The 27,530-nt window shown below is 34.9% G+C and overlaps 1 protein-coding gene across 4 annotated transcripts in view; it reads left to right on the top strand.

Annotated features, from left to right (window-relative positions):
* Positions 1–27,146, top strand: part of ALCAM (activated leukocyte cell adhesion molecule) — a 207,610-nt gene extending 180,464 nt beyond the window's left edge. The window contains 5 exon segments of one of the 4 annotated variants that reach the window (NM_001257702.1): positions 367–499; positions 2,398–2,436; positions 2,725–2,842; positions 22,066–22,178; positions 24,718–27,146. In NM_001257702.1, the coding sequence (NP_001244631.1) occupies positions 367–499; positions 2,398–2,436; positions 2,725–2,842; positions 22,066–22,153 (378 nt within the window). In that variant the 3' untranslated portion in view covers positions 22,154–22,178; positions 24,718–27,146. 4 annotated transcript variants of the gene reach the window in all.
* Positions 27,147–27,530: the final 384 nt, after the last annotated feature.

Below are 27,530 nucleotides of genomic sequence, written 5' to 3'. Positions count from 1 at the left end.
CTAAATTTATAAATAATTAAATTTATATATTTACTGACAGAAAATTGGTCATTAGATAGTCACCAATTATTTTGAAACAAGTATCATCAGGCCAAAATATTGAGTAAACCTGAGATTCTATTTAAAAATAAGAGTTTAATTAACTTAATTATTAGAATTCACAAAAACCCAGAAATTTCATTATGGATTTACTAACCTTTGTAGATATTCGCATACATGAGTCTTGATCTATGATCTTACATAGCTTTTGAACACTAGAATGCTCTACAGAGCCCCACACCTATCCTGTTACATTCATTATTACTCTTTCCTATGCTTTTTAATCCATTTTCATTTCTAAACCCATCTTTTTTCTTCTTTTTCCAGACAGAGGAATCTCCTTATATCAATGGCAGGTATTATAGTAAAATTATCATTTCCCCTGAAGAGAATGTTACATTAACTTGCACAGCAGAAAACCAACTGGAGAGAACAGTAAACTCCTTGAATGTCTCTGCTAGTGAGTATTTTATTTCTGGCATTACAAAAGTAAGAAAATTTGAAGTTATTCTTCATTAGTTTAAAATCTTCAATTCCATCTTCCTGTACTACATTATGGTAAGTTTTATTTATTTATTTTGCATTTGGTATCATCATCATAAGGTTATTTTTTCTTTTTTCCTGGTGTCCATTCTTGTGCTATCCTTGTCTTGACAGTTAAATCATTTCATGTTTTATGGGTCAGAGGCCTTATCCTGTACAGGAATAGTTCTCAAAAGCAACAGAGAACAAAAAAAATAAGTTTCTCTTATTTAATTCATGCTTTATGTTCAGAGTGGAGGTAATTCAAAGATCATCTTAAAACATTTTTGTGACAGTTTTAAATTTGTTAAATTTTTAATTCCCTTTGATCTATTATTTTGCCTTCTAATCCTTTGTGGTATTTATCCTACCCTTATCAGCATAAGGGTACTAGCATGCCACATGTTTAAAGTCATTTAGCAAACTAGCAAGAGTGATTTTAGAATTCATGAATCTAGTTTACAAAATTCTTCGTTTTGTCATATCATATTTGAACTATAGCCAAAAATCAGATAATCGAAACTATCTCAGAGAATGTGGAAAAATCTGTCGATGTTGAAATCAGGGTAATACATACATACCAACAACAGCTTCTTCAGAAAACAATTGTCATTTAATGTGAAATTGTCCATAATCTTCAATTTTATACTTGTTCCTATTGCTTTGTCAACCTTAAATCAGGACAGGCCTAGAATGAGGCTCAGTTCTGGACAGGATGCTAACTGACCTGCCAAACTTTCATTCTTCATTCAGTTGGAAACCTGTATATGACATTAGCAGGCTAGAACTACACTAGCTGGGAATTAGCAAGAGCTAGGAGAAAATAATCGTCGAAAAATAATGGTCCCTAACAAATTATGACTGGAATATAAAGGCCTAATGGATTGACAGGAGAAAAGAACCAAACAAATTTAACTCTAAAATAGGAGCATTGACTTCTCAGAATGCAATTCAGTGAGTATTGATTTGTCCAACCTAGAAAGAGAACCTACCCTTTCTTCCTGAACACAAGTTTCTCCTTTTTATGTTAACCCATTGAATGGTATGCTTCAGTTCTAGGCCTTGCAGTGACTTTATCAACATTTAATACAGTCGTTTTCAAATTCAGTGAGCACCTCCTGAGATGCCAATTTAGTATGTATGAGGAGAGGTTCGGGAATCTGCATTTTATCAAATGTCACTGGCAGTTCTGATACATGCCCATGCACTTTGAAGATTATTTATAAATTTTAATGTTAGATAATAATTCAGCACAGTGGTAATTCTTAAAATGGACCAAGAGCATTATCAGAGTCATTTAGAGGGCTTTGCAAACTTCATATATGTTGCTTCTTAATCTCGGAGATATTCCCAGTCAGTTTGAACCTCTACTCCTACTACTTTGAGAACATCTCTAGTCGTAAGTCCTTGACACTAGAGAAAGACAATGAATTCTCCTATATCAGGGCAGGAGAGTTGAGAAAAGTTGATAAACACCACACTGTAGACTTCCTAGGTGCCAGCTTGTTTCCCTAAAAAAAGAATGACTATTAAAAGGTGGTAGATAGTGGGAAAATCAATATGGATTTCAGATTAATTCTATAGGCCATCAGTTATGAAATTTTCTATGGTAGATTAATATCTTTGCAATTGTAGCTCCTCTCCTTTCCTTAAAACAAGATTAATTTCTTTGTAGGCAAGGTCATACTTTATTAAGTGTGATTTTTTTTTTTACTCTTAGTTGTAGAATAGACATTTTATCTTTGAGTATTATTACATCATACTATAATGGTAAAGGTGACTTTCATATATCAACAAATTTTGTTTTTAATTTCATATTAACATTTTTCATTTCAGTAAGTATTCCAGAACACGATGAGGCAGACGAGATAAGTGGTAGGTACTATGCTGCCGACTCTTCTTCCTTAACTATCAGCTCAAGATTTATGAAGTGTCATGGTATAAGTAATTTTCTTAGCTGTCCACAATTTCAACTTGAATTGAAATACCAAATGAGACAAGATAGTAAGAATGCTAAAATTTTACCCTTTAAAAATCACAAGTTTGCATGTTAATTACCGTAGTGAGCTTTAGTCATTTTTAATACAAAGTAATAGCTAGACTGACTTTCTGAAAATCCTTGGCATTGTCTGTAATTGCATGGACTTTTCTTCTTTGTTGCAGATGAAAACAGAGAGAAGGTGAATGACCAGGCAAAACTCATTGTGGGAATCGTTGTTGGTCTCCTCCTTGCTGCCCTTGTTGCTGGTGTCGTCTACTGGCTGTACATGAAGAAGTCAAAGTGAGTTGTGGAAAAAAGATCTTCCTCGTTCATTGAATTTCACTGGGAGAAAATACAATGTACTAATTTTGCTCACTCCAGTTGTGCATATAACTTATACAATAAGGAAGACGTATCCCCCAAATCAGGTTGATTATATATTTTGTTTCAACTAATTTTGACTACAGTGCCCTTGTCAGGGACATGGCCTGGGATACTGTTTCGCACGTGTCCCTTTATTTGTCTCTATCAATAGTCTGAATTCAATTATTTGATTTTTTCAGTGCTTGAGTGAATTTTTTAAAGCATATACTTCCTAAAGGTCAACCACCATAGACCTTTTGAGACTGGAGAAGATTAATTAAAAGTACCTAGTACATCTATCTTGTAGGGACTGCCAGGTAGGTCTTTGCAGTGACACGTCTGGCCAACAATGAAACTGCTACTGAGGTAGCAATATCTTATTATTATTACTCCCATATTCTGGTTAGTTGACTTTGATCCATATGAGAGTCTATTTCAGAGAAAAACATGTCATTATGTCAACTTGAATTTTAAAAAATGGATTAAAGTACCAAGACTACTTTAAAAATTCTTTAGAGATGTTAGATTAAACATTATTAGTTATGTGATATTACAGATAGTATGAACCTTACAAATTATCTAATGTGGTTTATAAGGAAAATTTGATAAACTAATAAAGATTCTTAACATACACACATGCCTTACACTTCTCATCATCTCACTCCCAACCTTAGATTCAGATGCAATTGATAGGGGTGGGGTTCCAGCATTTGCACTTTTAAAAAGTTTCACTGGTGATTCTGTGGCATGCTGCTAGTTTCAAACACAGGTTTTAAACCACCTTATCTTATAAATGAGTAAATTAATTTTTGCAGTGGGATGTCTATAGCTAATGGAACTTTGTACTTCATTTTATATTTTCCTTATGTCTGATAGGTCCCCTTTAAAAAACATAAGAAAGTTGATTTAAAAGAAAATCAAAAGAAAAATCAGATTTAAATGAGGACCCATGATCTCACCCTGTAAAGATGCCAACTCCAATGAAGCAATATTCAAATGGAGCTGCCATCCAAAGGAGGCAGAAGCTCTGAAATGGTGGAGTCACATAGCAGCATGAGCATGTATTGAGCTCGTGTTCTCACAGCACATCTATAAAGTACATACCATTATTATTCGTATTTTACATTTGAAAAAGCTGAGGCAGAGAATGGCTAAATGACTTTCCTAAGGTTACATAGCTTGGAAGGCACAGAATTGTTATTTGATTTAAGGCAGTGATGTTTTAGAATCTTTGTGTTTAATGAGTAGGCCGTACTTTCTCTCATTGTGCTTTATTTTGTGCCACATAAGGCGGAAACATTTCTCCTGTTGTGTGTTGTCACTGATGTACATGATGCCCACTCTCACCTTATGGCACAACTGCTCCTCATCTTGGGCTTTCTCTCCTTAGTCTTAAGCAGCCCGCACCAATGCTTGGTGTACGAGTCAGGATTCTCCAGAGAATCAAACCAGTAGAGGGTGTGTGTGTGTATGTGTGTGTGTGTACAAAGAAAGATTTATTATAAGAAATTGACTGACATGATTCTGGAGGCTGAGAAGTACCAAGATCTGCAGTTCCTGACAACTTCCTAGCTGGAGACACAGTAGAGTTAATGTGTAGTTCCAGTCTATGTCCAAAAGCCTGAGAACCAGGAAGGTGTAAGTTCCAGTCTGAAACCCAGATGGGCTAAGACCCAGGAAGAACTAATGTTTTCGTCCCAGACTGGAAGCAAGAAAAAACAATGTACCAACTCAAGTGGTCAGGTAAAGAGAAGTTCCCTCTTACTAAGCCTTTTTGTTCCATTCATATCTTCATTGATTAAATGAGGCCCACCCACATAGAGGAGGGCAATCTGCTTTACTTAGCCTACTGATTTGATCCAAATGTTAATCTCACCCAGAGGCACCCTCACAGACACAGCCAGAATAATGTTTGACCAAATGTCTGTGTACCACATGACCCAGTCAAGTGGACGTATAAAATTAACTATCACAACTTGGTAACAAATATGTTCTTTTTCTCAATGAACATTTTATCTATAAACACTGCACATGGGTTTGTGTCCATGGCATCTATAGAAAAGTTGGAAGACCTGTGCTATGTAAGTGAAAGGAAAAACAGACAGTTGCCCAGAGGCAACATCCATTTTATAGAAGTTCTCCTATGTGTACAGGTTTCCTGATATTCAAATCTTGTCCTCCCTTTATAATCCATGATAACTTACTCACAAATCCAACAGCTTGGGTTCTAGGGTGTCTTCATTTTATTATGACTTCTGATTCACTCCACAGTAATTTTATTTCTTAAAATAATGAAAATAAAATTTCCCTGTATCTTGAAAATTAGCTGAAAAAAAAAGAAAAAACTATAATTCTCTACATTAGGGTCAAATACATGTTAAATTCTTGGAGCACCACCAACATCCAGTATTTCATCAGACACCATTTGTCCCTCTATGAATAAAATAAATTTGTGTTTGTGTATGTGTTCTTTCCTTTGTTTCTTCATGTGGTAACCCCAAATTAAAATCATGGATAAATAAATGCTGGACACTAGCTTCATGGTGTCTTTAGGTGAAAGCCTCAAGCATTTCCTTTAAAATATTTCATTAAATTAAGCTCAACTTCTACCACCTGACCTGACCGTTCATCTAAATAACTGTTACCTAATTGAAAAGTTCACTAACTCTGACAGAGTTGATATTATTGGTAATCAAAGTAATAAGTTGCCATTCTCATCCAAAGCGTCAAGGCTTTTTATTAAGGATTTGTGGAATACTTCAGGTTCGCTAAGTGCTTTGCATTCCTCTTAATTATTCCTTGCTTGTGCCTTCTGAAATAAGCCAGCATTTTTGGAATACGAATTAGTCTTCTTAACCCTTCAAGCTGCTCATTCAGAGTAAGTTCAGATTCATAATAAGATCTTTCAAGTTAAGAATGTCTAAGCCCATTTTTGTGATACACTAGCAAAGTAGTGAAATTTTAGCAACATTTAGCTAAATTCTTTGCACTGATAATTTTAAAAGTCACTGGAGAGAGATAAGAGAAACAGTCTTTTATTTCTAGTAAAATTTAAGAGTACATTTGCTAATATACCTAGTGGTTATTCAGCCATCATTCACTCGTTATTCCACTAATAGAAGCTACATATTTTTATTATAATTTTCAAAAATAGAAAACTGGAGCAAGAAAGACTTAGCAATTGTGTTCTTTTTCTATTGTGAAATGACATATTCATTTAGGAGTAAGGACTCATGACTCTTTGGCTGCTTTAATCCATATGACTTCCCAATGGAAATATTTTGTTTAAAAAAAAAAAAAAAAAAACTGAAGATGTTTTAATGACGAGAATAGATGACTCTGATTTTTTTCCATGTAGGTAGGGTATTAACTATCAGAGTCAGGGAAAGGCATTAATTAGTCCACCCTATATCTAGTCGTTTAACAGGTGGAAAAGCACTGAAGAACTAGAGATACTTCAGTGGTTACTTTCTACTATGTTTTCCATTTCTCTCCACCTTGTCCTCCAAACATGGTTTTTAGTTCTACAGGAAGATAAATGTTCCTATTTAAGATCTATTCCTATCTTGCATATCTCATAGTACAAGAACTAATGAAAAATTAAAAGAGCTGAAGTTAAAGGAAAAATGTAAAGGTAGAGTGATGTAGCCACAAACTTCTTCACAAATATATTAAGACCGTAATCTCTGGATTGGTTGTGTTTAAGAGACTCTGACCTCCATACTTCCTATAACTAACTGGACGCAAGTGTTAACCGAACATTTGTAATCTCAAAATAGTCATTGTGTAAATCTTGGAAACTTACTGAGAGATTTACCATTTGCAACTATGGAACTCAAGACTATTTTCATGAAAATTAGTATGTAATATATAAATAATCTGGAAATCTAAAAGTCAGAAATACCCGTTGTTAGTTCTGCCTTATATGATGCTTTATTATTCCAGTACTCAGTTGGAAGAAAACAGAGACAATCCTAAATTGGCTGAAGGGCTAAAGAGGACTTGCCTACAACACTGAAACCTCAATAAACAATGTTATGTTAACATTGTTAAAATTAACATTGTTAATTAAGCCTTTCTAGAATCCTTCCTGTTGGTGTCCCTTAATATATGGAACACGATCTTGCAAGAAAGTTGATTTTAACTGTATTCTATTTCCCAGTCAATACTCAGCTAAAAGCAAATATATGTTCTCATAAGGGAAGAGGGACTCGTCACTGAATAAATTGAAAAGATAGTGCTGGAGGACCACTTACAGCACATTTTAAGTGACTTTTCTCATTTATCACTACATGAGAAACTACTATTTTTCTCTTTTTTTTTTTTTTGGTATTGTTTACTGAAATCCTCAAGAATTTAATGATATACATACCATTCACCCCATTTTGTAGTATCTAAGTCTCAGTGGGATTAACCTGCTGAAGATATCATAAGTAGTATCTTATTCCAAATTCCCTATAGTATTTTCAAATCTATTTTGCTCCCTTACCCGGACTTTTTTGGAATTAAAATTTTAGCTCTTACTTTGATTGGCTGCTGGCATTTAATTGGTACTATGGAGGAAAGGGCATGATCTTAAGGGCAGGACTGACACAGCCTGTGTCTCTCCACTTGTATGAGAAGTCAGACTAATCCAAACATTGACTTCTCTCTCTTTCTCTACACATGACCTGGCAGGCTGCCAGAAGGAAGAAAAGAATATACCTCACTATCTTATCAAACCATAAATAATAGAGGGGACTGACAGGAAATAATGTGGAAATGCCAGAGTCTCCATCTAGTCAATCACAGGGTCACTGGCCACTCACACAGCAGCACCATCCATGGCCCTCTCCTCTTCTACTGCGTGTGACCTGAAAGTTTCCTCAAGGAAGAAAGGGCTTGCATCAAAATATAATGTGTTCATATTTCAAAATGTCCTCTCTATATATTCATTTCATTTTATTTTTTTAAAAAAGATCACACTTGTTTTAAATACGTTTTCCAAAGGTGAAGGAACAAAAACATCCCATTCTCCGGCATGAGCCAAGCTGTATGTATCCCATCATCTGCCCTAAAGAAACATTTTGAGCTGTGATGCTGAGTGCATGCAGGTGGCATCCTGTTGTCACGCATATTCAGTGTAGTTGCATTTATTTTGATCCCCCAGCCTTTTACCTAATGGCTGTCATATTCACTATTGACCAAGATGGAAAAGCCATTTTCTGTTTTCACTGAGGACACAAGCATTCCCTATTTCTTTGTAGAGTCTTAGAAATTCTAAAGATATAAAATTTTAGTGAGGAATTTCTTTGTAGAGTCTTAGAAATTCTAAAGTTATAAAATTGTAAGTTGTAGTAATAAGACCAACTATTTATTCTTCTCTATTTCCTTCTTCAATCAAGAAATTGCTGACAACTCTTAGTGGGGATTAGTGTCCTGCTCTCCTGCTCTAGTTTGTCATTAAACTTGGCCCAAGGGGAGACTCCTTCTACTGAGCTGTGACCAAAGAAGGGCAAAAAATAACCATACTCCTGGGCATGACCCTAAATAACCTGCACAGGTGTCAATGGCCAGTTTGCCAGAAGTGGTAACTCTACACTGCCAAGATGCCAGTCCTAAATACCAACAGCTCTGGTACCTTCTGTGGTGTGAGGCAGGTATGCTCACAGAAAACACTCCTCTAACTATCAAGATATAAGGATTCCTTACACCCCGTCTAAGAGAGTTTTCAATTTGTTATACAAACTGAAAGCCTGCTTGGAAAACCTAAAATCTCATGTACTCTTTTATGTGTGAATCATTTTAAGTGAGTATTGCTTTGGTTTTCTAAATATAAAATTCTATTGTAGCATTTTATTGAACTTTTCCAAATGATACCAACCAGATTGTTATTTACTGGTTGCACCTACCACTGTCATCCCCCTTCACTTGTCCTGCCTCCTCCATTCCCTCAATGTACCATGGTTCAATTAAAGGTATACTTAGGGGATACCCCCAAAGCAATCCCCTACCTCTTTTGAGATCTCAAAACAAGTATAGAATATTGGGAAAATCTCGCCAAAAAAGGTTTTAAATCTTCTGAAAATTTATTTGAAAGTGACTTTAGACCTTTGAAGGCACTGCACTTAAGGGAATTTCACAGAACGAGGAGTTGAGACTTAGATTTAAATTCTCTTCTGCTACTCAGTAGCTTTATGGCCTTGGGCATTAGCTTCCTGAGTCACTTTCAGTTTGGTGAGGCCTTGCATGTCACCTGTCAGCTGCTTTCACATACACTATCACATTTATCCTCACACCAGCTCTACGAGGAAATCCTGTTGTTTCCCCTATTTATAGATGAACGAGCATGCTTAAGAGGAGGGATTGTCTAAGATCTTGCAGCTCAGATTTAACACATGAGGATAAAAACCCAGGCTTGCAGACGCCAAGGCTAAGAACCCTCTCTGCCTTGCAGCTTAGACTAAAGGGTCACCTTTAGTGCTTCTTCGCACGGTAACTTACTATGATCCTATAATTTAAGTTTTCTCTCACATTTAACGTTGTTAAAAAGAGGCACCAATGAGAAAAATTTAAAATAAATAACCTTCATAATGTATATTTTATACATTATAAAATATAGATGTACATATACCATATATATACATATATATTTTAAAGCCAGCTAGGTTATGGTTTTTTGTTATGCTATTATAACAAAATACTATAAACTGGGTGGCTTTAAAAAAAACAAAAACAGAAATTTATTTCTCACAGTTCTGGAGACCGGGAATTTCAAGATCAAGGCACCAGCAGATCTAGTGTCTGGTAAGGGCCTACTTTCTAGCTCATAGAGGTGCCTTCTTGCTGTAACTTCACATGATGGCAGGAGGCAAGAGAGTTCTCCAAAGTCCCTTTTATGAGGGCACTAATCTCATTCATAAGGGCTCCACCTTTATAGTTTAAACATGTGATGATCATGTCATCTATTTCAGGGGGACGCAAACATTCAGTATATAGCAGTGACTACTACTCCTGTCAAGATCCCAGAAAGTTCCCTTAGACTTCTTTTTTGTCCAACCTCATCATTCCTGTCTCCTTAGGAAACCACTGTGCTAATTGTTAAGACCAGAGGTTGCTTGCCTCATCTTGAACTTCATACAAATGGAATTATAGAGAAGGCACTCTTTTATATTGGGCTTCTTCCCCTTAACATGTTTTTGAGATTGTTCATGTTGTTACATATATTAGTGGCTTCTTTTTTTATATTGCTGATAGTGTTTAACCATTAGAATATGCCACATCTTTAAAATCCATTCTCTTCTTGGACGTCTGGATAGTTTCCAGTTTGGGCTGCTCTGAATAGTATCGCTAAAATAAACATTTTTATACAAGTGTTTTTTTTTTTGGGGGGAGGGGGGGCCATATGTTTCTGTTCTCTTGGGTAAAAACCTAGGAGTGGAATTGCTTGATCTTCCAGCAGACATTTGTTTATGAGAAACTACCATGCAGATTTCCAAAACAGTCATCTGGCTTACAACTCCCACCAGTCGCATATGAGAGTTTTAGTTCCTTCGCATTCCTGCCTAAATCTGGTGTTATTCTGTTGAATTTTAGCCATTCTAGGAGGTGTGAATTAGTAACTAGTTTTGGTTTTAACTTGCGTTTCCTTGAGATCTAATAATTTTAAGCTCCATAGATGTATTGGTTATCTTATATCTTCCTTTGTGAAGTAACAATTCAAATCTTGTGCCTATGATTTTATTGGTATTTGTCTTTCTGTAATTGATTTGTAAGAATTCTTAACATATTTTGTATTAAAATCCTTTGACATGTATAGATATATTTGAACATTTTTTCCTAGTCTGTAGCCTGGTTTTCCTGTACTTAATGCTGTCTTTTGATAAGCAGAAATTATTCCTTTTGATGAAGAACAGCATATCAATTTTTCCTATTATATTAGTGCTTTTTGTGTCTACTATATGAAATCTTTGCTTATCCCAAAGTGGCAAAGGTATTTTCCTATGTTATTTCCTAGAAACTTTTAAACTTTGACATTTAAGGATATGATCTGTCTAAAATTTGGTGTCTAGTGTGAGATAAAGGTGGGATTTTGTTTGGTTTTTGGTTGTGCTATATCTATTTATCAAGCCATTCCAGCACTTTGTCAAAAGGACTTTCTTTCAGTCTTAACACATATGTCAAAACTTAACTTACCATAATACTAGGAGATTTTCAACTGTCATAATCTTCTGGTTGTTTCAGAGATCTTATTTCTTTACATGTTAATATAAATTTTAGCAACTTGCAAATTTCTGTGCCACAAAAAAAATTTTGTGGCATTAGCATTGCTTTTAATATACAAACAAATTTGAGTAGATTTGATAACTTACAAATATTTGGTCTTCAAATCCGTGATCATATATCTCTTCATTTACTTGGTTCTTTTCAATTTTTTCTTAGTAATATTTCAAATTTTAAATGTAGATACTTGATATGTCCTTAAAAGTTTATTCCTATATGTTTATGCTTTTTGCAGCTATTATAAATGCAATTAATTTTGTAATGTTTCCAGTTTTCCTACTAGTATGTGAAAATGTGATTAATTTTTTGTGTTGAAATGTATACTACCATCTTACTAAATTACCTTGTTGGTAGTTATATTGGTTGTTTTGTGGATTCCCATGTAAACAATGATTGCATCTGCAAATGGGGATAACTTTACTCCTTCCCATCTATTCTATATACCATTTATCTATTTTGCTCGCTTTTTTGCACTCATAGGCAGCTCCAATACAAGCCTGAATAGAAATGTTCAGAACGGACGTCTTTGCATGTTTCCAATCTTAGAGGGGAAATTGCTCAATAGTTACCGTTATGTATGATGCTAGCTGTATATCCCTACCCAGAGTTAGTCAAACTGCAGAGTTAAGGGTATAGTTCTCCAGATTACCTAGTCTGCCCAAGAATTCTGACTCCACTTGCAAGGAGTTAGGGTCCAACCACAAAGTAAGAGGGAAGAGTACACACAATATCACCCTTACTTCTGACACCAAATGCAAGTTTTGGTGTTTCCCAAAACAGTCCTCAGATTTGATAATTGACTAGAAAGATTCACAGAACTTACTAAAATTTTTATATTCCTGGTTATATTTATTACAAGAAAATGTTACATTAAAAATCAGCCAAGGGAAGAATAAATAGGACAGAGTCTAAGAGATTCCAAATGTGAAGTTTCCATTGTCCTCAGGGATACATTATTCTACCAGCATCGACATGTGACGAAAGCATGGAGTATGGCCAACCAGAAAGGCTCACCCAAACTTTAGTGTCCAGAGTTTTCATTAGACTTTATTACACAGGCATGATTAATTGGTTGAACTTAACCTCCAGCCTGTCTCCTCCTGAGGTCAGTCTGATATCACATAGCTCAAAGTTCCCTCATTAAACTATGATTGGCCTTTCTGGTGTCATTATACCCCACCCTAAGACTGATTAGTGTAGAAGGCCCTGCCCTGAGACATCTCATTAGCATAAGCTATCAGGTATAATTTAAGGGAGCAACATAGATAAGAAAGCCTATATAACTCATAAAATCCTAACTGTTTAGATGTTGGCTCCCAGCAACTGAAAACAAAGGTCAGATCTCTCTTTGGATGAAGCCAAATTCTTTACTACAAAATATCCTTTATCAGGTTGAATAACTTTTTCACTATTCCTAGATTACCAGTAGTTTTTATCACAAATCATTGAATTTTCTCAAATATTCTTCTATATCTATTAAAATAGTCATATTATTTACTCTGTTAATATGGTAAATTACATTCATTGATTGTCGAATGGTAAGCCAGTCTTGCATTCTTGAAATACATCTCAGTCTATTATGACGTATCATAATTTTTATATATTGATGGATACTATTTATTAACATTTTATTAACAATTCTTTTGTCTATGTTCATGAGGAATATTGGTCTGTAATTTTCTTATAACATTCCCATCAAGTTTTGGTACTAGAGTAATGTGGATCTTATAAAATGGGTCGATAAAGGGGCCCCATCCTCTTCTTTTTCCAAGTTTGTTAATTCATTAAATGTTTGATAGAATTCAATAATGAAACTAAGTGGACCTTGAGTTTTCTTCATGAGAACTTGCTTCAAAACAAAACGTAATTTTTTTTTTTTTTTTTTCCTGTTTAAGACAGAGTTTCACTCTTGTTGCCCAGGCTGGAGTGCAATGTCACGATCTCAGTTCACTGCAACCTCTGCCTCCTGGTTTCAAATGATTATCCTGCCGTAGCCTCCCAAGCAGCTGGGATTACAGGCATGTGCCACCACGCCTAGCTAATTTTTGTATTTTCAGTAGAGATGGGATTTCTCCATGTTGGTCAGGCTGGTCTTGAACTCCTGACCTCAAGTGATCTGCCCTCCTCAGCCTCCTAAAGTGCTGGGATTATAAGCGAGTCACCGCACCTGGCCAAATTTCAATTTATAGATATAGGGTTGCTTCTTTTTGAATAAGTTTTGGCAGGTTGCTCAATAATTTATCCATTTCATTTAAATTATTGACATTTTTGCAAAAAAAAAAGTAGTTTTTTTTATCCCTTTTATGCCTATAGGTTCTATAGTGGTAACACTTTTTTGTTATCTGATATTGCTAACTATTTTTCTTTTATCTTTCTTAGTCTTTATAGGGTGTTATCAATTTTCATAATGACCTCAAATAACTTTTTGCTTTGTTTTTTATCTCTATTGCTTATTTTTTATTTTGCTCTTATAATTACTACTTTTTTCTTATTTAGATTTCCACTTTCTCCCTTTTCTCTAATTTCTTGAAATAAAAATTTTGATTCTTAGTATTAGCCTTTCTTCTTTTATAAGACAAGCATTGAAATTATAAATTCCTCTCAGCACTGTCACCTGTATTCCACAAACATCGGTATGTTGTGCTTTCTTATTCATTCAGTTAATGTTTCTCTGTGGTTTCTTCCTTGAAGTCAAGTGACTAGACCTGTACTAAATTCCAAATATTTCTCATCTAATTATTTTTTGTCAACACAACCTACTACATAATCTTTTAGTCTTTCAAAGTACATTGAGATTTATTTTTTGGCCTAGCATGCAGTTTTTCCTTGTGAATTTTAAATTATACAAAATCACTTCACATGTTATATAAGAAGGTAACAAGCATACACTTCCATTTCCCCTTCATGTATTTTGTGCCATTGTTGTTATTTATCTTACTTCTAAGTACTAAGCCTCACAACACACTGTCATTATTTTATGCTCTGCGGTCTATTATCTGTTTTAAAAATTAAAAGTTATGAGAAAACTTTCTTTTGTATTTACTTATTTACTCCTTCCAGCACTCTACTTATTTTTAGTGGATCTGAGCCTTTGTCTATCACTTTCATTCTGAAAAACCTCCTTTGACATTACTGGGAGTGCATGTCTACCGCCAGTAAATTCTCTGAGTTTTCATTTTTATGATAATGTTCTTATTTCATTTTTAATTTTGTTTGATATTTTCATGGGTACAGATTCCTAGGTTGATACTTCTTAGAATATTGAGCACCTTGAAGATGTGCCATTGCCTTCTGGATTGTATTGTTTTTAATGAGGAGTAGTTGGATTTTGGCCAGATGTGGTAATGCACACCTGTAGTCCTAACTACACAAGGAGATTAGCCGTGTGGGTGGCTCACACTTGTAATCCCACCAATTTGGGTGGCCGAGGCAGGCAAATTGCTTGATCCCAGGAGTTTGAAACCAGCCTGGCCAACATGGCAAAACCTTGTCCCTACTAAAAATACAAAAATTAGCCAGGCTTAGTTCTACACTCTTGTGATCCCAGCTATGCAGGAGGCTGAGACATGGGAATCACTTGAACCTGGGAGACAGAGGTTGCAGTGAGCTGAGATTACACCACTGCACTCCAGCCTGGGCAACAGAGCAAGACTTTGTCTGGAAAGAAAAAAAATAAAATAGAGGCTAAGGTGGGAGGATCACTTGAGTCCAGGAGTCCAAGGCTACAGTTAGCTGTAATTGTACCACTGAACTCCCGGCTGGGCAACAGAGCAAGACCCCATCTCTGGAGAAAAAAGAAGTAATTGGATATTATTTTTCACTGCTTTTGAAAATTTGGAAAAATTTTCAGCAATTTTTTTATATCTGTTTACCCTCCTTCTTGCTTCATAAGACTCCTGGTATACATACATTAGACTTCTTGAAATTGTCCCACAGATCTCCGTCTCAATTTTTAATGAGTTTGCTTTTTTTGAAAAGATTCATATTGCATAATTTATATGTCTGTAACTTAATTGTCACTGATTTTATTTCAGTTGCAATATCTGATCTTCCAGTAACCCCATACATGAAATTACCATTTCTGATCTGTGTTTCTCAGTTCTAAATATTCAACTTTATTTTTAATCTTCTCTTTCTCTTATTATTATACTAATGTTTTCCTTTAAATTCTTATAATCTTCTGTAATTCCTATTTTCTAATCCTTGACTACTAATTCAATTATTTGTAGGGTTTTATTAACTTTTTTTCTCCTAATTATAGGTCACATTGCTCTATTTCTTTGTATGTCTAGTAATTTTTGTTTGGATGTTGGAAATCTAGATGTTATATTGTTTTGAATTTTGTTTGGCAGCTAGCGAAGTTACTTATGGATCAGCTGAACTTTTTTGGAGCTTGATTTAAACTAGATTAGGATGGATGTATACAAATTAGTACTTGGAGAAAGAATCAAAGGAATGCTTATGTAAATTTCTCATGCTGTTTTCTTTGCATAACTCTACCTCTTTCCTGCAATTTTCATCATCTCCTTCCAGCCAAGTGTGATTTCTACCTCCTCAACTCAGTGAAAACTCTGTTTTCTGCTTGGGTCCTCATTTTTGGCACCACCAGAAAATAATTCCAGACACAAAGCCTGGATTGTCATCGAGTGCAGCTTGTGGCTTTTCTTTTAGAAATCACACAGATCACAGTACTTTGCTACCTGTTGTCCAATGACAGAAAATACTTGTTCTTTTATCCTTTTTCTTAAAAACACATGTTTATGACAATAGAGCTAGCCCAGTGAAGCAACTGGAACATCTGTGGATTTTAGTATTCAAGAGGGGTCCTGGAACCAGTACCCTGCAGATACCAGGGACAACTGAACTATTTACTTCATCAGGATCATACATATTAAATGTTGGTGTAATCGTCTTATCAATTATTGAGAAAGTGATATCAAATTATTCACTAAAGATTGCATATTTATTTACTTCTCCCTTCAGTTATGTCAGTTTTTACTTTATACTTTTATTAGGTACATATACTTACAATTGTTATAACTTCCTTATATATGAAAGCTTTTGTAATTATGAAATATCTCTCATTATCTCTGGTGAGATGCCTTGCCATGAATTTTACATTGTTTGATGTTAATATAGCCACACGGCATGTATATATGTAGTATTTACATATATATCTTTTTCTTTTTATTTTCAATTATCTCTTTATATTTAAAATTCATCTTTCATGTAGAGTAAGAGAGCAAACTCTGACCTCGGGCTGTTGGTTAATTTTATAAATAAAGTTCTACTACAACACAATTATGCCCATTTCTTTATATATAGCATGTTTTATTTTCATGCTATAATGGCAGAATTAAAAACAGTTGGAAGAAAAGTCACATGTCCTGCAAGCTTATTTACAAGTCTAAACCTTTAAGAAAAAGTTTGCTAACCTCTGGTGTAGAGCATTTTGTAGAGTCTTGCTTACTTTGTACAGTTTGACAATCTTTGCCTTTTAACTGGAAGAGTTGACCAAGTTATATTTAATTATCAGTTAATGTAAGACCACCTCCCGATCTGTTTTCTAGGTATCTTCTGTCCTTCCATCCTGCCTTCTTTTGAATTACTCAATTAAGTTTTAGTATTACATTTTAATACCTCTACTGGCCTTTTAACTATACCTCTTTGTGTTTGTTTATTGTGCTTGCTATAAGGATTACAATAAGAACTCAAAACAGTCTACTCATATTAAAAATCTAAGATTTTTGAAGCATAATCCCTTTTAACTTCCTCTATCTTTGTTGCTATTATTGTCACATCTATTTTGTCTGCATATATTATAAAGATCAACTATGTTTTACATATATATGCATATAAAGCATATATATTAAACTGTTGGTTGTCTTTTAAAATATTTTACATATCTACAATATATATTATTTTATTCTTTCTCATATATCTGAGTTCCCATCTGGTGTTATTTCCCTTCAAAGAACTTCCTTTAGTGCTTCCTTTAGGAAAGGTCTGATGGTGATATTTTTTTCTACTTTATTTCCATTTAATTTAATATGTCTTTCTTTTCCCTTTAAGTGAAGGATCTTTTCACTGATGTAAAATTTTGGGTTGAAAACTTTTCCTTTCAACATTTTAAAGATGTTTAATTATCTCTGATGTGCATTTTTTTCTGATGAGACATCACCTGTTATTTATGTTATTGTTCTCCTGAAAAATTTTTCTGTGGCACTTTCAAATATTTCTTTTTATATTTCCTTTGGGTAGTATGTCTATGATTTACTTGAGTGTGTTTTTCTTTTTGCATTTCCTCCTTCCGGACTTCTGAGCATTTTGGATCTTCAAGTTAATGAACTTCATCAAGTCTCGGAAATTTTCTCATTGTTTCTTCAAATATATTTTTGCCTCATTCTCTTTCTCTTCTATTTGACTTCAAATCCACACATGTCAGCATATGTTAGCCTGCTCACTGTCATCTCACAGGCCACTGAAGATCTGCTCACTTTTCCTTTTTTACCACTGCCCTGTACTCCATCTCCTCACTTTTTTACTGTTTTCTTTCTCTCTGTTTTCTAGAACCTGTAACTTACATTTTTTTCCTTAGGTTCACTAATGCTTTCTTGTGCCACTTCCAATCTGATGTTAAGTGCATTTAGTGAATCATTCAATATCGATATTCTAGTTTTCAGTCATATAATTATTTTTGTTCACTTTTTTTGCTGCTGATATTTCCATCTGCTCTCTCATTGTTAGCATCTTTTCCTTTAAGCCATTGAGTGGGTATTGTAATAATTGACTTAAAATTCTTGCCTGCTGATTCCAAAATCTGTAAATCTGCATCACCTAAGGACATTCTCTGGACTTTGTGTTACATTTTTCTATTCTGTATATGTATTGAAACTTTTTTATTATATAATGGATTTTGTGGGTGATATGTTTTAGATTATAATTTCTGTTACATTTTTCTAAAGGATATGAGTTGTTTTTCCTAGCAGACAATTAGGTTACTGGCTAATTGCTTTCTACTGTCACCTTGCCCTTGTGATGGTTAATTTTACAGTTTGTATTCCATGTCTGTCTTAGGATGAACATCTAGTGTCTAGTTCTTTTTTTTTTTTTTTTTTTTTTTTTTTTTTTTTTTGAGATGGAGTCTTGTTGTGTCACCTAGGCTGGAGTGCAAGATGTGCTATCTCAGCTCATTGCAACCTGCCCCTCCTGGGTTCAAGTGATTCTCCCGCTTCAGCCTCCCAAGTAGCTGGGATTACAGGCACACACTACCATGCCTGGGTAATTTTTGTATTTTTAGTAGAGATGGGGTTTTTCCATGTTGGCCAGGCTGGTCTTGAACTCCTGACCTCAAGTGATCCACCCACCTTGGCCTCCCAAAGTGCTGGGATTACAGGTGTGAGCAACTGAGCCCAGCCTGTGTGTAGTTTTGACACATAGTCTTTCTTGGTTTTTTTGGAGTTTCAGTACAAAGACTAATGTGTTTACTAACCACTTCTGGCTTGGTGAAGTTCAACTCCAAACTGTGTGGGTAGTGCCTAAAGATCTATCAGGTTTCTAAGCCTTCTGGTATTGCTTCCCTCTAAGCTCTTTGAAATTTCTCCCACATATGCTATTCACAGGGTCATCCAAGGAGCTTATCATAGTATGTACACAAATTTGGAATTCTTGCCACCCTGTGGCTGTCTGCTTTCTAAGATTTTTCCCGCTTGATTTCCAGCTTTTGTTCTACTTAGTCCATACCTCCCAAGCTGAGAAGTGCCCTTAGAGGAAAAGTCATGTAAAATTTTCTTTCAATTTCTATCTTATTTTTGTCACTCTCAAATACAGTAAAATAGTTCATTCTGTACTTTTCTGAGGGTTTATAATTGTTATAAATATAAGAGTTAACAAAGTACAATTTGGTTTTTTTTTTCAGTATTACTCAAAACATAACTCTTTGTAGTCCATGCTTTATTTCAAGGTTATGAAATCATTTGCACACTTAATGAGAATATGGCTTTATTCTTACCATACAAGTCAAGGCAACTTGAAACAAATTAAAATTGCAATTTATATTATATTAATTATATGCAATTTATATTATATTATAGTAGTCACTGTCCTCATGTATTACATTGTTGATTTATTTTATTTTATTTTTTAGGATTTACTTACTGAATGTTGACTTTTTTATCTATCACTGTCTACTTGCTCCAAACAAGTTATAATTCTTACTTTAGATGAAAGGAGTGAAAGTTAATGAAATGAGTTTAAAAGAAAACAGACAAAAAGAGAAAGCAAATGGAGAAGTAGAAAAAGAAAGAAGGAATGGAATAGAGAAAAAATTTAGAGGGGTGAGAGAAGACAAGGGGAAGAAAAAAAAAGGAGAGAAGAGATTTTGGGGATTATGTGGCTTTTTAAAATTGCCACAATTCTTACTGATTTATAGAAATTATAGTTATTAGAATATAGAGTTAGTAGCTATTAGAATAATCAAAGACATGTTTATGCATATAATTGTGTACAGAACTATCTGGAAAGGCTGGATTAACAATTACTCAAGTTCTGTCATTTCAATGTAGTATTCTGTCCACCTACTTATAAAAAAAGCAGCTGGGTATGTATGGACTTCATAGTGGTGAGCACTAATATATTAAGGAATAGTAGAAGGAAATAGACATTTTATGATCACGTCAGTTCAACTTAATAGAATAACGATCTGTTGGATGCCTACCATGTGCTAGTCACGGTCTTATGTGTTATGGATAAAATATAAATAAAACAAGGCTGTTGTTCTCAAAGATCTTATGTTCAAGTCAAGGAAACAAGATTTCTCACATCTCAGTGTTTCATGGGGCAGATGGATGGAGAACTGAGCTAAGAGCTTGAAGGGAAAAGCTGGATTTCTCTGCATTTTTAGAGCTAAAGAAACGGATACTTTCTAGGATGTCAATTAGAAGCCTGAAAGAACCATGCCTTAGGAATAGGAGCAAGCCAAAGGTAGACCAAATTTTACTAAAATTGCAGTGGGGCTCCAACGTAGGTCAATACCTGACAGAATTGTGGTAATCAGCCCCTCGGCCTGACAAAGGAAAGAGGGAGCCATATCTGATAGAAAAGAGCGTTCTGTAGAGTCTCTACAGTTCTTTTGTTGATTGAGTCAGCAAAATATAAAAGGACAAGATATGCAAAGAGTCAGGAAAATACAATCAATAATCAAGAGAAAAAGTAAATAAGATAAGCAAACAACTGAATTATTTGAATATTGTTGTTAATAGATAAGGCAATGAAAATAACTACAAATAATATATAAGAAAATGTGTGAGAAAACATACTCAAAAAAAAAAAAATAAAAGGAATAGAGAATTGAAATGCGATGATTCAAAAGATAAAAAGAATGAAATCTTTCAGTTCCAAAATGTCAATTTGATTTTAAGGGATCAAATTGACGTTTTGGAACCTAAAGACATAATATTAAACACTAACTTTTTCAGTGGATGAATTTAACACAAATGGGCCACAGCAGAGCACAGGAGAAGGAAACTGGAAAACATATCAATAGAAGACACCCAGATCGAAGCACAGAGAGGAAAAAGAACAACCAAGACCAACAAGAGCATAAGAAACATGTGGAAACACACACAATGTATAAGTTATGTATAAAATTGAAATTGCAGAAGAAAGAGCAAGAATAGCAATCACCAGTAAAATAAATAAATACATTATGGTTTATTCACCCTATGACACCCTATAGACCAATGAGAATGAACAATCTATAATCATATGCACCATTATACATGTATGTCACAAACTTAAGGTTGAGTTTAAATAAAAGGCAAACACAAATGAATGCATGTGAGATGATTCCATTTATGTACAAATTACAATAGCAGGTAAAACTATTATGTGAGAATTCAGGTTGTAATAGCCTTTGGGCAGTGTAAGCCCTGCAAGGGCTTATAATGGTCTGCACTTGTCTCTTATTCTGGATGCTGGGAGGAAAGGAAGGGAGGGAGGGAGGGAGGGAGGAAGGGAAGGAAGGAAGGAAGGATGCACTCTTGGACATACAGCTACCATTTGCTCTGATTTCTCCTAGTTAGCCACAAAACCTTAATTGTGTAATTAAGAAAACCTGATTTCATGTCTTAACGAATAGAGTCTAGGCATGGGTAATCATAGTAGCTGCTAAGGCATTGGTTTTCAAACTGTGGCAGGCAGTGGAATCATCTGAGGAGTTAACAGAGATTGCAGGTCCCATCCCCACAGTTTCTGTTTCTGTTTCTGTAGTTCTGTTGTAGGGCCCAAGAATCTGCATTTCTCACAAGTTCACAGGGGATGCTGATACTGCAGGTCTGGGACCATAATTTGAGAACTAGCCATGTTAAGAGTTGCTGTAGCTTCTGTTGTCAATGTTCTATCATAAACTTGGTCTCAATAATCTTGTTGCTGATGTATTCAGTAAAACAGAATCTATAAAGATAGACATAGGGCTTTGGTTCAACTGGGATACATGATAGGGAACACCAAAAGGGAAAAGGCCTTCATGAAATGTCCTAAGAAATTTTTTTGCAGAAAATTCACTTAGAAAGAAAATTTACACTATCAAATGAGTTACTTCCCAGAAATTGGAGAGAAAAATAACCTAGCTAAAAACATGATGCAACAAAGTGTTGTAGAGTCTGTGTTCAAAATAATTGATTTTTTTTTCTTTAAGCATACATTTACTGCAAACCTATCACCAAACTTGTTTCAGCAGAATGTGCACTGTTATCAGTCAAGGCTCACAGATGAAATTTTTGCCTAGCGGTTTGCTGTGAAACATTTGCTTTTCAAAGATACATTAATTCAAATCTTAAAATTAAATATAAAAGTTGAACATGTATGTGTCAATGTGATGAAGTTTATTTCTCTTACAGGACTGCATCAAAACATGTAAACAAGGACCTCGGTAATATGGAAGAAAACAAAAAGTTAGAAGAAAACAATCACAAAACTGAAGCCTAAGAGAGAAACTGTCCTAGTTGTCCAGGTGAGTAGTCTGTATGAGTTTCATAGAAATAATTCCCTAGCAAGTAAGAAACATCCTTAAAGATGAAAGCCTTTACGTTAAGATGCTTCATAATTACAGCTTTCAAAACAGGAAGAGAGGTTTGTTTTTTTTCTTTTTATTATACTTTAAGTTCTGGGATACATGTGCAGAACGTGCAGATTACATAGGTATACACGTGCCATGGTGGTTTGCTATCAATCCATCATCTACATTAGGTATTTCTCCTAATGCTCTCCCTCCCCTAACCTCCCACCTCCCAACAGGCCCCAGTGTGTGGTGTTCCCCTCCCTGTGTCCGTGTGTTCTCATTGTTCAACTCCCACTTGTGAGTGAGAACATGCGGTGTCTGGTTTTCTGTTCCTGTGTTAGTTTGCTGAGAATGATGGTTTCCAGCTTCATGCATGTCCCTGCAATGGACATGAACTCACCCTTTTTTACAGCTGCATAGTATTCCTGGTGTATATGTGCGACATTTTCTTTATCCAGTCTATCATCGATGGACATTTGGGTTGGTTCCAAGTCTTTGCTATTGTGAACAGTGCTGCAATAAACATACATACGCATGTGTCTTTATAGTAGAATGGCTTATAATCCTTTTGTTATATACTCAGTAATGGGATTGCTGGGTCAAATGGTATTTCTGACTCTAGATCCTTGAGGAATCGCCGTACCATCTTCCACAATGGTTGCACTAATTTACACTCCCACCAACAGTGTAAAAGCGTTCCTATTTCTCCACATCCTCTCAAAACAGGAACAGAGTTTTTCAAAAGGAAACTTTTGTGATTCAGAAAATGTTTTTGGAAGAATGGACACTTACCTGTCTCCCCACCTCCCTCCTCAAAATAATCATTATCCTCTGAATAATAAAAACCAACTATGAGATGTTAACATTCAATTAGCATTTTATATTTTAATGCAAAAACTTTAAGTGCAAAGAAGCTTTATTTTTTGAATTAGTATTTGGGTTCAATAAGAACAGATTCTAATACCTTAAATTTACTTTAAATAAATGATTATGAAAATACTTTTAAAATATAAAAATTTTAAGCTGGGTGCGGTGGCTCATGCCTGTAATCCCAACACTGGGAGGCTGAGGCAGGTGGATCACTGGAGACTAGGAGTTCGAGACCAGCTTGGCCAATGTGGTGAAACCCTGTGTCTCTACTAAAAATACAAAAATGAGCCAGTCCTGGTGGCAAGCACCTATAATCCCAGCTACTCAGGTGGCTGAGGCAGGGGAATCACTCGAACCCAGGAGGTGAGGGTTGCAGTGAGCTGAGATGGTGCCGCTGCACTCCAATCTGGGTGACAGAATGAGATTCTGTCTCAAAATATAAAAATTTAAAAAAAAAATTTAATCTAGGGATTTAATAAAAGCGTGAGTGTATTTATACAGCCAATATCCCAAATCATTTTAATGAAAAGTCTAACAAACTTGTGCATGTGTGTATACATATACACATATGCTTTTATAGGTAGTATATGTATGTATATGTGTATATATGTATCCATGTGTCGATATGCACATATGTAGAGGCATATGTCTGTTACATATGTTATATATATTTAACATATAAAATAGCTGTGTGTGATTTTTAAGACAGTCTCAAAAAGGAGTATGTTTCCATAGCATTGCCACCTACAATTTGAGGTTTTTCTTTTTATTTGTGTTCCCTTAAACCAACCAAATAGGAGAGCCATTTGCACTAACTATTTAATGTGTCTTTTAGAATAACTGCTACTATAGCTTACCAATATGATATGAAAAGCCCCGACCGCCACAGTAAACCTCGGGTTCATTATAAATAAACCACAAGTCACAATTTGAGTGGGTCATCCAAGTTAATCCCATAGTAAGAATGGGGTGTGGGAAAGTACTGAATTTAAAAGGATGCACACAGGGGAGAACAATAGAATAATTGAAATAAGACTTGTTTTTTTAAAACCTGAAAGCCAGGTTTTTAAACTGATGGGGTGAAAGAAATCAGAACTGGATTGCTTCTCTATCTTGCCTTTCATTGGAGGTCAAGTATGCAGCATTCCCACACGACTTCTTTTGTTTGTTTGCTTTTTCCACTTCTCTAGGGTTCTTTTCCCCAGTCCTTTGTAAACATAGATTTTAACTACTGTTTTCTTCAAAATTGTACAGAGTAACTTCTCAATGAAAAACTGTACTTGAAGGCACATCCCACGAAATAGCGTGATTTGAAGGCATGAGTATATTTTTAACCTAAAGAGAAATGCAATGAAATATTTTCTTGAAAAAGCTTGCATTAGTATTAATTTTACAAAAAAAAAAAAAAAAGAACACTCTGAATAATTCCAAAAATTATTTGTAGAATGGATGCAGCAATGCCTGAGATTATAGATGGGCTGGGGGACAGTGGAGTTTTATAAAAGGCCCTCCTGTAAAGTAATTCACTAAATTACTTTTAGTACAAAGTGTCTGTTGATGTTAAAAAAAAAAAATTACTGCTATGGCAGCTTATCTAAAGTATGCTTTTTTTTCATTTCAGAGATAAAAATCATATAGACCAATTGAAGCATGAACGTGGATTGTATTTAAGACATAAATAAAGACATTGACAGCAATTCATGGTTCAAGTATTAAGCAGTTCATTCTACCAAGCTGTTACAGGTTTTTAGAGAATTATCTCAAGTAAAACAAGGAAATTTAATTACAAACAGTAAGACCAAGTTTTGGCAGCCATGATAATAGGTCATATGTTGTGTTTGGTTCAATTTTTTTTCCGTAAATGTCTGCACTGAGGATTTCTTTTTGGTTTGCCTTTTATGTAAATTTTTTACGTAGCTATTTTTATACACTGTAAGCTTTGTTCTGGGAGTTGCTGTTAATCTGATGTACAATGTAATGTTTTTATTTCAATTGTTTATATGGATAATCTGAGCAGGTACATTTCTGATTCTGATTGCTATCAGTAATGCCCCAAACTTTCTCACAAGCACCTAAAACCCAAAGGTGGCAGCTTGTGAAGACTGGGGACACTCACATTGCCCTAATCAAAAACTGTGATTTTTATCACAAGGGAGGGGATGCCAAGAGTCAGAGTGATAGACACCATAAGAGCCGACTCTTTGATGTGCCACCAGCAGACTCTCAGAAGTAAATCACAGATGCATATAGACACACATACATAACGGTACTCCCAAACTGACAATTTTACCTATTCTAAAAAAGACATAAAACAGAATTTGGTAGCACTTACCTCTACAGACACCTGCTAATAAATTATTTTCTGTCAAAAGAAAAAACACAAGCATGTGTGAGAGACACTTTGGAAAAATCATGGTCAACATTCCCATTTTCATAGATCACAAAGTAAATCGCTGTAATTACAAATTGGTGTTAAATCCTTTGGGTTATCCACTGCCTTAAAATTATACCTACTTCATGTTTAAAAAGATATCAGTCAGAATTAGAGTTTTTAACAGTGGTCATTATCAAAGCCGTGTTATTTTCCACAGAATATAGAATATATATTTTTTTCGTGTGTGTTTTTGTTAACTTCCCTACAGATACTGAATGCACTTGCAGATAATTTAGTGTTTTTAACTGATACATAATTTATCAAGCAGTACATGAAAGTGTAATAATAAAATGTCTATGTATCTTTAGTTACATTCCAATTTGTAACTTTATAAACATGTTTTATGCTCGAGGAAATTTTTGGGGTGGTAGTATAAATGGAAACTTTTTGAAGTAGACTGGATATGGGCTACTTGTGACTAGACTTTTAAACTTTGCTCTTTCAGGCAGAAGCCTGGTTTCTGGGAAAACACTGCACAGCCATTTCTTTCCCAGGATTTACACAACTTTAAAGGGAAGATCAATGAACATCAGATTTCTAGGTATAGAGCTATGTTATTTGAAAGGAAAAGGAAAACTGGTGTTTGTTTCTTAGACTCATGAAATAAAAAATTATGAAGGCAATGAACATAAATTGAAAATTAAAGTCAGATGAGAATAGGAATAATATTTTGCCACTTCTGCATTCTTTAGAAACATATGTTATTGTACATTTGTAAACCATTTACTGTCTGGGCAATAGTGACTCCGTTTAATAAAAGCTTCCTGTAGTGCATTGGTATGGATTAAATGCATAAAATATTCTTAGACTCAATGCTGTATAAAATATTATGGGAAAAAAAGAAAATATGTTATTTTGCCTCTAAACTTTTCTTGAAGTTTTATTTGGCAGGAAAAAAAAATTAAATCTTGGTCAATATTTAAACCAAAGTAAAAGGGGAAAAACCAAAGTTATTTGTTTTGCATGGCTAAGCCATTCTGTTATCTCTGTAAATACTGTGATTTCTTTTTTATTTTCTCTTTAGAATTTTGTTAAAGAAATTCTAAAATTTTTAAACACCTGCTCTCCACATTAAATCACAAACACTAAAATAAAATTACTTCCATATAAATATTATTTTTTCTTTTGGTGCGGGAGATCAAAGGTTTAAAGTCTAACTTCTAAGATATATTTGCAGAAAGAAGCAACATGACAATAGAAAGAGAGGGTTACGCTACAATTATTTCTTGGTTTCCACTTGCAATGGTTCATTAAGTCCAAAAACAGCTGTCAGAACCTTCAGAGCAGAACATGAGACACTCAGAGCTCTGGACCTAAAGCAGAAAGTTTGCCGGGGAAAAAAGAGCATTGTTACCATCGCATCAGTGCCTGGATAAAGAGGAAAGCTTACTCGTTTAATGGCTGCCACGTGCACAGAGATGCTGAGAAGAAAAAGAATTCCAAATCCTCACCTTCTGAGGTTTCGGCTCTCCCATTTAATTCTTCGGCAACAGGAAACAGGTCTTGCAGGTTCAAGGTTCACTCCCTGTATGTGATAATAGGAATTATATGTGGAAATGGATTAACATACCCGTCTATGCCTAAAAGATAATAAAACTGAAATATGTCTTCACAGGTCTCTCACAGCTGTCTGACTCTTGTCTAAAGTAGAATGTTCATGTGTGGAAAGTGATGGTCTTTATCAAATAGTGAAAAACTCACTGTGACTCTCCATCTTTCCAGAGAAGGAGTGCAGAAAAATAAAATTCCCCATGCCTTCCTACTAGGTCAGGTGGGCTACCTCAGCTAGTCCCCAGATTTCACCAGTGATTGATTCTATAATGCATCTGTCTTCAATGATAGGATCATACTTACTCTTGGATGTCCCGGGTAACTGTCCTAGGACCTTAATTAAGAGAACATTTTCATATTTGTTCACTTCTGCTAATAACGTTCTATTCAGATTGTCATTTGGAATTACCCAGGCCTGAACTTTCAGAAAACATATTCCCTCCAAAATA

The sequence above is a fragment of the Macaca mulatta genome, chromosome 2 (assembly GCF_049350105.2).
Source record: "Macaca mulatta isolate MMU2019108-1 chromosome 2, T2T-MMU8v2.0, whole genome shotgun sequence".
NCBI lineage: Eukaryota > Metazoa > Chordata > Mammalia > Primates > Cercopithecidae > Macaca > Macaca mulatta.
The sequence above is the reverse complement of the archived record's forward strand: the minus strand, read 5'-3'. Positions and strand labels throughout refer to the sequence as shown.